This window comes from Glarea lozoyensis, assembly GCF_000409485.1.
Source record: "Glarea lozoyensis ATCC 20868 chromosome Unknown GLAREA19, whole genome shotgun sequence".
Classification (NCBI taxonomy): Eukaryota; Fungi; Ascomycota; class Leotiomycetes; order Helotiales; family Helotiaceae; genus Glarea; species Glarea lozoyensis.
In genome coordinates this window covers 29561-39549 of record NW_007360993.1, presented here as the reverse complement: position 1 = coordinate 39549, position 9989 = coordinate 29561, and the positions used below count along the sequence as shown (strand labels likewise).

Here is a 9989-nt window from a genome sequence, read left to right as displayed (position 1 = left end):
CTAGGCCGTATAACGGTCAAGCAGACACCGGAGACGGACCGAGACGGACGGGACAAATTTGATACAACGGTCTTTTCGAAACCCTACCCCCTACGTTCTAGTAAGCTGCAGTAATACGTCAGCTTGCAGCAATACGAAACTCTGAATCTGACAGAGGACCAACTCAGGAATCTATACACAACTTGGCAGGTAGGTTCTTCGAATCGTAAAAAATAAGCATTTCACAGCTAAGATTTGTAAGTTGTGTAGTTATGTCGTTGTTAATTTAATAAGTATTGATTTTTGGTGTCCCGGCGTTTAACTAAGATCTGCATATTGCTGTAGCTTACTAGAATGCAGCGGTATCTAGTAGGCTATAGGGTTACAAATACGTTGCACAACAAGCTATGAAAGGGGTAGAGATTTACGCATGCCCAAGTCTCCACGCCCCCTCGGCCACTTCATAGTAAAATCTACAGGCTCCTCCCTTCCAGGGCTGGAGCACCCTCGGTCGCCACTATAACCCTGCTCGGTACTAGTTTGTATCACGTAAGAAGCTTCCAAGCTGAAGGAGGTGGGTTCTGTATTTCTTAACATTCATTCTCCTTGGCGTTGGGCCGAGGTTCCATGGGTTACAGCTCGCCTCTTCAACACTTTCAAATCACTTCCTGCGCCCAGAACTACGATGAGTATGTGATACTGACCATCGTATATGATGCTCCGTGCTCATACTCTGTGGTTTGGCCTGAAGCAATAGATACTAACGGCTGTCTCGTAGGTGCGCGAAGCTTAAATGGCTGCTGGACATGTCGATTGAGGAGAAAGAAGTGTGACGAGCGTCGTCCTCAATGTATCAAATGCGAAGAACTGGGTATCAAATGCCTGGAATATGGTGCCAAGCCACAGTATATGGATGGAGGCTTGGGCGAAAAGAATATGGTCGAGGGTATCAAGAACGCCATAAAGGTTACGAAGATACGCAAGCGGCTCCATCGTCACTCGAATACCGGTAATACAGCTGAATATCTTGTCTACAAGACACCGCTACAAACGTCTTCATTTCAGGATAACGACATCATCCACCAAGCGTCCGTCGAGGAGGAACTCGCCCTTCAGTGCATTGATTCATGGGACCAGGACAGTTATTTCCTTGCAAGTCCTTTACAGCACTGCCAAACTGATTGGATTAATAAACCGCCCACCGTCTGCGAAACATTTGAAGGACAGCAAATCCCCACCGAGTTTCTGGAGCCGCAACCGAGTTGCTCCTTCGATCGTGCGATAGAGCTGACTCCACCACCATCAACTCCATCTCGATCTCAGTGTGAAGAGAATCTGGAGTGTGTTGAAGGTGTTCTGATATTACACTACATGGACTTCGTTCTGTATATCCAATTCCCTTTCTACAATGAGGCTCTCTCTCATAATGGACGAGGTTGGCTGCTCAATCTTGTAACCACAATTAAACCAATCTGTTCGTTGCTTTCTTCTCTTATACAATTCCACTCTTTACAGCTCTAATAAACTCTGTTGATGCTGACCTGGGCTCCAGACTACACTGGACTAGCGTTGAGTTCTTACCAGAGAGATGTAGAGGACTCTCAAGGCGATCAAGTAAAAAGATTTGAACGCTACTGGAAATACTACAACCGAGCTCTCATCGAGTTGCGCCAGTACATGGACGGTGCAGATCACGATGAGGACGAAGACTACAACTTCAACGTTTCATTCTGCATTCTCCAACTCATCTATTGCGAGGTAAAAACGAAGGCAAGACTTTTAACGATGATGAATTCTGACGAGACTTAGATTTTCCGTGGCGGAAACGATTGGCAGATGCATCTGCAGGCGGCATCGAGCTTTGTCAATTCTCTTGCTACATCTAATCATGACGTATCTAGTTCAGCAGGTAACGAGTCTCAAAGAGAGGCTACTTATGATGACAGGGGCGCCACTATGAAAGAGAATGCAATCGATGCGGTCCTTGGTGTCTTCGTTGCACTAGACATTCTGTCTTCTGCGTCAACCAGAACACCATCACTCTTAAAGGCAAACCACCAGCACTGCTTAAGTGAGAGAAACATTCAGACAGACCATCTTATAGGCTGTGACCCCAGTGTAATATGTCTGATATCGGAGATTTCCGCATTGGATGTGTGGAAAGAGGAGTGCAAGGCAGCCCACTCTTTAAGCATTATGGAGCTTAGCAAGCGAGCTAGGAAGATCGAGGCCGCATTGGAAGATTTCATATGTAGAAATGCGCTTGACACGCAAACTGACGTACCAACATTGAAGACTGCAATACCTACACCTAGCTCATCCAAGTTCAACAGTCGATTTGTCTCGGAAATATTCGCCATGTCTGCAATCACCTACTTGCACGTAGCTGTCTCGGGTGCTCATCCCGATCTGACTGAAATTCAACGGAGCGTTTCTAGGACAATCTTAGCTATGAGAGGTCTCCCTGACCCGCGCTTACTTCGATGTATAGTGTGGCCGTTCTGTATCACTGGATGTATGGCCGTGAAAGAAGTACAAAATGAACTTTGTGACCTAGCATTATGTGCTGGTGCAAATGAAAGAGACCCTGGAAGTCTATGGCAGGCACTGAAGATCATGGAGACTTGTTGGAATGCGCGGGATCAGATTGGCGGAAGTCAGGACTGGACTACTGCTATGGCAAAGCTTGGTAACAAGGTCTTGCTGATATAGCAATCTACAAAACGGCTACTTGGTGTGGGTGCGGGCCGTGTTTGATGCCCTGTTGACTTGACGCCTCTAAGAGGATTACTATAGCCCTGGTGGAGTATGACTTACGAAATGTTAGGAATCTAATACATGCGCATATAAAATCAAGCCTGCATGAAAGTGTGTGATGGCCCGATCTGTTATTCACAACTTATTCTAAGCTTCAATCATCGGTCTTTTGGACGACGTAGGAAGTGGTCCCTAACATCATTACAAAAGAGGCTTCAGCCAATATTTGTTGCCCTTCACCACTTAGATTGGAAACTAACAAACGATTACTAACTACTAAGGTTGACATGCACTTTGGCAGCTGTACTTAACCGTGATAGTACACTCATAATTGTGGTGTGATAAGGTCAGAACGTCAACTACAAGATATTGATTGAACTGGTGAATTGAGGTCACGATGTATGATGGTGGATGTTTGCAGTAAAGTTATGTCTCTACTAAGATCACATTCCCGAACACCGACTATGTATGCAGTATAGATCCGACATCGTTGTAGGCTCTTTTTTTAACGAGGAACTCCATAACAGCATCCCAGTCTCGGCATTGGTGAAGTACTCCATCACCAACGAACTTTCCTGTCGGTAGACCTTTTTCGAGTGTCGTATCGGCTTGATCTACTGTCAGTAATGATACGATGCTACTACACAGTTAGATGACTTACCGTGACATACAATAGCTTGACGAACTGGAGATGATTGCGTTAATATACGAACATTAGAAGGGGACAGTGGGTGGCATCTACTATATTCAATACAGTGTAACATATGAGACCTGTTTCCCTCGACATCCTCTAATATCTCACCATTTTCTAAGGCTCTGCTGTGTGATCTTATAAATGCCTGTCGAATGTCAGTCCCATCGATGAATTTCATTCGATCATATACGACTTCCTACCAAGCAATGGAGCTGATGTATAACTGAAGCTTGATATACATTAGTTTGGTCTGTATTGTTGAGAATGAAAGTCGGAGGTAGATCATATTGTTGAGGGTTTGGAACGCGTAAATACCCAGCACCCACTCGATATAGTCAGCAATCATCGCCCATGTGTAAGTTAATGGAGATAGGTAGTTATACATGGCACCAAGCCTTGCCAAGCTTCATCAGAACTATTATCGTAAGAAGCAAACTCGCCTCCGTTCGTGAAATTGACCAGTACCGACGGAACTACATGATGTTAGCATGCTACCTGCAGAACTCGACCGGCTTCTTACATGAAGGGAAGAAAGCAACCTGTGGCAGAAGATCACTCTTTATCCTTTCCGCCCAGCCCAAATTTGTCAAGCTTTCGAACGCCGTGAAACCCCCAAGGACAAAGGCAGCGGCTAAAGCCAAAAGGAAGTTGAGGTTCGGAAGCCGCGGCGACCGTAAGCGGGCGGAGTATGACTCCTCCTGTTTCCGCAGCTCTTGCTCAAAACACTCATCATCATTTTGATTCAGCTTATCATAGTTTTGAGGCGACATATCGATATGTGATTGACAGCACGTCGAGTAAATCGTGCGACAATAATAAGAAGTAATCAAACAGGAACCAAAACACACAAGATAGTGTTGATGTGTCAAAGAAAGAAGGATGTAGAAAAGAGAGGCAATCTGGGAAAACAATGTGCCAAACCCAAGTGCAGACGATATTCCAAAATGGTATACGTAGATCGGCACGAACGGAATAATAGGAGAGTTGTGGATAGAGCAGTAAAATAGAAACAGGACAGCGACACGAGGTAGTTCGGCGAGGCGAAAAAGATCTACACGCCTACTCAACGGTCCAGCTAATGCCAGAATCATGGGAGGCTTAAGGAAATTGTTTTAGTAACCTTTGATTCCTTGGACAATGGTCCAAAGCATCTGGTGGAATAGCAATAATCTACAACAATGCATGATACTTTCAAAACCACACAAGTTAGGTCAAGCATCTTTTCATTAACGAGGGCCAGGGGGCAAATAAGCTGCGGCCCGCGCGGAAGCTTAGCTTTATCGCTGGCAATACAAATGAGGAAATAAACTCATGCTTCCTTGTATCTTTTCGCAATTAGATGCATTGTGATTTCATACTCCATAGGTTATTGCAAATCTTTCCAACTCTCGCCTCGCCCCGCCCCTCTCATTAATTAAGTAAGAAGCATTTCAACTTCCAAGATTGCCTACAGTAGGCGATCTGGTGGAGACCTCGCTAAGCAGACGAGATAAGCTTATGTCACTAATTGTTTCTTCGAGCAACTTTCCGATATTTTTGTTTACTTCGTGACAATTATCGGGACGTCTTGTCAGATCTATTCAGGAAGCGGAATTTTTGTCAACATGAATTTGGATTTCGACACATTACCTCCAAGAGATGATTCTATGGAGAAGCTGCTTTCGTATCACCGACGGAGCCTCGAGAATGAAATAAACGGTTCCTTCGATGACGGGGTACACAGAGACGACAAGCAAAGAGTGATGCGAAATCAGTACCAAAGAGCTCTAAAGACTCAACGTTGGATGTTGTACTTTGCTATGGCGTTCGTTGCAGTGACCATTTTTTATGGACTGGGATTTTACACTCACATTGCAATATTGGCAACTTCGAAGACTCAGCCAGTCAACCAGACCCAAGCGGCCAACTGGAGCTTCTGTGGTAACAGCTCCGTAGAAGCGAGGAGGAATGGCTGTATTCTCGACTTCATAAGTGGGGCGTGGGTACGCCCAGACTGCTACGACGAGGAGCTCGAGAAAGAATTCCTAGAATTCAGCGACTGGCACTGGTTTGCCGACAGAGAAGCTCAGCATGAGCTATCCAAGGAGCTTCTGAGAAAGACGGGGGGGCCAAGTCCGATATGGGTCTCAAATGAATACCATAGACAGCACTGCAAATTCACGTGGAGAAAATTGCACAGAGCAATTATTCGCCAGACACCAATCGACAGTCAGGTTGGCAGATTCACGCACACGCTACATTGCTCAGAGTCTCTTGTTCGTCAAGGTGTCGATCCTGTACCGATCGATTCCACATTCTACTCCATATTTACATATTGTGACTTGCCTCAAAATTGTAAGCACAGAGTCTACCTCAAAATTGATGAATGAAAACTAATTCGGATGCTCGATAGACAACTTTTCATCCACCTCAGTAGGGGGTTAGGCTCGCTTCTCGCTTGAAAAGCTACACATATGGCTACTGGGCATTGATTGCAATGAACTCGTCTTTACCTTCCACGACACAGAATTCGGCTCACGCATATTGTACCTTAGGTACAGCTGTTTGATGACCGAGAGCAGCTCACATGGCGTAGAATGTTATTTAGACTCAGTTGTTGTACCCGGATGCCACACAATCGAGCCTTCGCCGAAAGGAATGAATTAATATATTGGCTTAGAACCCCTGTGTAACTGTGTTAGATAGCTAGAAAACAACTGAATGCCACGCACAGCGGCGCAACTACAAGTATGTATTATTACACATCAAATGAAGAAATCTTAATTATGTTTATCTTCACGTAAATGATCATCACCACTTTCACTCTTGGCCAGAGGGCTCCAAGGGTCAAGGAAAGATTGATTCCATACCCTCGTGTACCAAGTTAACATGCTGCTCCTGGTGTATAACTTTGACATCCTGAGATCATGTTATTAATTTCCAAAACGTCGTGCAAAAGTTCAACATTAGTTTGACCTTAAGCTATTTCCCTGTTCTTAAGAATAAATCTCAACGTATGGTAGAAAACGGATCAGCCGCCCACACTCTACCAGGGACAAATAGTTTGCTCTGTGGGCACAGATAGACTCCTTCCAGAAAAAGTAGAGCGCCGTTGTAGGAGACAAGGTTCGATGGAGGGTGGAAAAGCGAGGCGAGCGTATCTACGCAATAAGCTCCATAATTGCAAGCGAGCGCTACAAGGATATGAGTCGCTGACCCTCCCGACCATCAAGCCTGGTAGACTACATGACCAGGGTTAATTTAGAACCCTAAGAATATTTAGCATCTGAGCCATACCGCTTGAAACATCCAATCACAACGGCCTCGCGGAAATTGAAATTAGCTCTGGGATGTTCTAAGTGTTTTAAACAATTACACATTCTTTCTCGACTTCAATAATCTTGTATGCACCGTCGACAATGGGGTGGTTTCAGCTCGCAGATCCAATCTCGTACAGCTACTCTCCACTGAACTCAACAGCAAATCAAGGTTGCAAGTTTAGAGCGATGAAGTTAGCATTGTTATGGTCCTTTTCATGCCTTATTTCGGTATTCATCGGAGCGTCGGCCACCTATGGAGTGGTATACTATAAAGAAAGATTTGACAACCATTCAAACGATCTATTCCAGTCAAGTATGTTCATCACTTAACGTATAAGTATACTAGAGGTTTAACTCATCACATTCTAACTTTCTGATGTTAGTACCATGGAACTCCGTATCTTTCGAGGTCGATGAGCGTTACACTACCTCTAACCCCGGAAATCCGAATGGTTCAATATGGGACAGCCTAGATCCAGGTTAGTCAATCTTATATTTTCTTATCTTGCGTTTTCTAGCAAAGAATGAGAGCTTACAAGCATGCCGTTACAGTTGGTCGAGGTTGGATCACCGTGCAGGACTGGCAGAGGCGTGACTTTCCCCCTTCGTCACGGAACCGGTATCAGGTGTCAATGTACCATCAGTTGCATTGTATAGTATGTTAGCGATCACTGAGCAAGTATTTGTCTGACTCTGACTTATAGGCGACATTAAAAATGAAATTCGGTAATATATACACAGCTCTCAGCAATACTGGTAGGCTTGAACCTCAAGAAGTACAGGCAATTAGTGATGAAATGGGTCATACCACTCATTGTCTCGAGTACTTGCGTCAATCTACAATGTGTGCTGCTGATACCACCCTCGAGCCATTTACGCCTAATTTAGGCCTTGATGGCACTAAGCATAAATGTCGTGATTGGGATACCATTTATGACATTGCAACGAGGCTCCGAGCTACTGATAAATCTGGCATCTTAGATTAAGGGGATGGGATGTAGATCCCCAGAGTCTATGTACATTAATGATACAAGTAGCTTGAATAGCGATCAATGCATGCACACAAAATGTTTTCATGGATTGTGAAGCAGTTTTTCCACCAATCAAGGCGGATGGTAGGTTCTCCAGTGCTGAATCCTGCAAGTGTAGGATCGCTCATCAAGCCCCAAATAAAAACGAATATAATCACACTCGGCACAGTGAAGGCTGCAGGAGTCATCTGCTCTTCGACTGGCGAGCAATTGTACGGCTTTTTTCTGCCTGTAGGGTGAAGCTCAACGCCGTATATCATGATTAGATTTCGAGATATTCAACCAGAAGCTTATCTTCACCTGAATTGACTTATATAAGAACTATACAGGTAAGTTATGACTACTTCTTTACACTAGTATATCCGAATCACGTTGCATGGTAGAAGTATAGACTTTGATCGTTGTACAATCGTATTCCTATAATACAGGAGAGGCAGCCATGGCATGCTTGAACATCGTCCCATGATGCATCTCGAGATAATCCTTATGTCCTTCCCATTGATATTTCGCAATCCAGTTTACAAGAGCATCATGGTCTCTGCACTGATGGCCATGACTCAGATCACCAAATGTTATGAAATCATCAGTTGCCCGAAGAGAGATATCACTATGACACATGACCTGCTCTCTTATCCAATCAATGCAGTGTAGGGTGTGGCCATCAGTGTCGATTTCAGGCTGTAGTGATGTGTTTGCCAACAATCTGTTTCGGATCCGATACTAGACGCCAATCAGAACAATTAAACTTGGCTGTGTAAGAGCCATACCAAACAATGTATAGTGTGAAAAACATCCACTTGATAGATACTCTCATCTGGATTCTGTGGAGAAGGCTTCGATGGCGCGAAATGTTGTGCAGCCCATACAGTATCAATCGATACAACTCCGCCAGCTAAATAAGGTAGAGTTAGTGATGTTCAGAGAGCATTCGAAACAAATCAATACAGTCTTGAATCCGATCCCAAAACTGTTCTGCAACAGGGGAGTGTGCTACTAGATCGGTGTTGCCCATGAAATATTTCGTTGTATTGTATTCCGCAAGTTCAAAATCTGAAATGTCAATGAATTAAGCCGATATGCATAGATTGAGAGCTCACTCACATCTGTCTAAGTCCAAGCCATTGCTTTTGCTACGGGTGAATTGCAAAAGAGCATATCCGCCTGATAACAATATGATGTTGGACGCTTGAATGACGAACCAAATCATAACTATCGATGACCAACGACGACGGGACTCATAAGGCTCTAAGATAGGTTGATATGAAGGTAGTGCATCTGATGCATCGTCGTGAGACTCTAAAGGCTCATAGGTAAACTTCTTTGGTAAGGACATTTTGGAATAGCATCAAATTGACAAAGGTTTATCGTGAAAGAAGGCAATGGAAACCATAAGCACTGAGAAGGCATTATAACCACCGAATGTTCAAATCCCAACATAATCCACATACGAATATCAAGCTTAGTCTATCGTGTAGCCAACCACGAAAGAAAGGCGATGCGAAGAACGTGACGAGGCATAGTCAGTTACGGTAATACAGGCCAAGGAGGTAGGTATGTCGATGCGACCGCCAGGGGTGAAGTAGAAAGTCGAGGCGAGCCTGTACGTCATGTGACTTTGATGTCTGACGACCGCGCGGTTGAAGGCGCCCTTCGCCCGCATGTAATGTACCTCCATGTACTCTACGATTGAGTTCTGCTGACCTGATTGTTTCTGATTGTTGTATCACAATCTGCAAAACTATTGCTAGCACTTTGGGTTTGTGTGGTGTTTAGAGGTTTTTCCTGTCGTTGACGAGATGATCAGAGTAGTATGGGCGATACGCTCCACCAGGATTCGCCAACAATTACAGTGTCATGGTCGTTTCCGCTACTGACTGAGAGCTCTCGAAGTCTTCAATATTAATATATAAAGTCGTCCATACAACCTCCAAGTCAGTTACAATTCCTTACAGCATCAACACTCATATAACAATACTACAACCGCTTCCAGTTCCCAACTGAAAATCCTAGATTGCCATCATCGCCATTATGCAGTTCTCTAAGACCTTCCTGGGAATGTCCCTTCTCTTTGCCTCTATGGCAGCCGCTGCCCCAGTTGTTGTACGAGCAGCAGGGGACGCAACGGCAGACTTCCAGCCAGAGGAGCTTCGTCAGAGCAACGATGGTAGGCCTCTTATACCTGTTTGTCAACAATATTCTAATCTGCATTCCAGCACTGTTCAGCACCAC

At 44.5% G+C, this 9989-nt stretch overlaps 5 protein-coding genes across 5 annotated transcripts; 3 read left to right on the top strand and 2 right to left on the bottom strand.

Moving 5' to 3' along the window:
* Positions 1-664: 664 nt before the first annotated feature.
* Positions 665-2691, top strand: GLAREA_12533 (Zn2/Cys6 DNA-binding protein; the record flags this gene model as incomplete). The annotated part of the gene is made up of 4 exons (XM_008083314.1): positions 665-668; positions 758-1453; positions 1532-1737; positions 1789-2691. 4 exons carry the CDS (start codon positions 665-667, stop codon positions 2689-2691), a joined length of 1809 nt encoding a protein of 602 aa, XP_008081505.1.
* A 507-nt stretch (positions 2692-3198) lies between these two features.
* On the bottom strand, positions 3199-4200 carry GLAREA_12532 (uncharacterized protein; the record flags this gene model as incomplete). Its single annotated transcript, XM_008083313.1, has 6 exons — positions 3199-3344; positions 3398-3421; positions 3491-3575; positions 3631-3755; positions 3814-3903; positions 3951-4200. The coding sequence occupies 6 exons, from the start codon at positions 4198-4200 to the stop codon at positions 3199-3201; spliced, it is 720 nt and encodes a 239-aa protein (XP_008081504.1).
* Positions 4201-5034: 834 nt separating this feature from the next.
* Positions 5035-5854, top strand: GLAREA_12531 (uncharacterized protein; the record flags this gene model as incomplete). The annotated part of the gene is made up of 2 exons (XM_008083312.1): positions 5035-5764; positions 5823-5854. The coding sequence occupies 2 exons, from the start codon at positions 5035-5037 to the stop codon at positions 5852-5854; spliced, it is 762 nt and encodes a 253-aa protein (XP_008081503.1).
* A 1090-nt stretch (positions 5855-6944) lies between these two features.
* Positions 6945-7715, top strand: GLAREA_12530 (uncharacterized protein; the record flags this gene model as incomplete). The annotated part of the gene is made up of 4 exons (XM_008083311.1): positions 6945-6990; positions 7113-7208; positions 7282-7385; positions 7434-7715. 4 exons carry the CDS (start codon positions 6945-6947, stop codon positions 7713-7715), a joined length of 528 nt encoding a protein of 175 aa, XP_008081502.1.
* Positions 7716-8177: 462 nt separating this feature from the next.
* On the bottom strand, positions 8178-9093 carry GLAREA_12529 (uncharacterized protein; the record flags this gene model as incomplete). The annotated part of the gene is made up of 4 exons (XM_008083310.1): positions 8178-8480; positions 8528-8652; positions 8706-8810; positions 8862-9093. The coding sequence occupies 4 exons, from the start codon at positions 9091-9093 to the stop codon at positions 8178-8180; spliced, it is 765 nt and encodes a 254-aa protein (XP_008081501.1).
* Between the last annotated feature and the right edge of the window lie 896 nt (positions 9094-9989).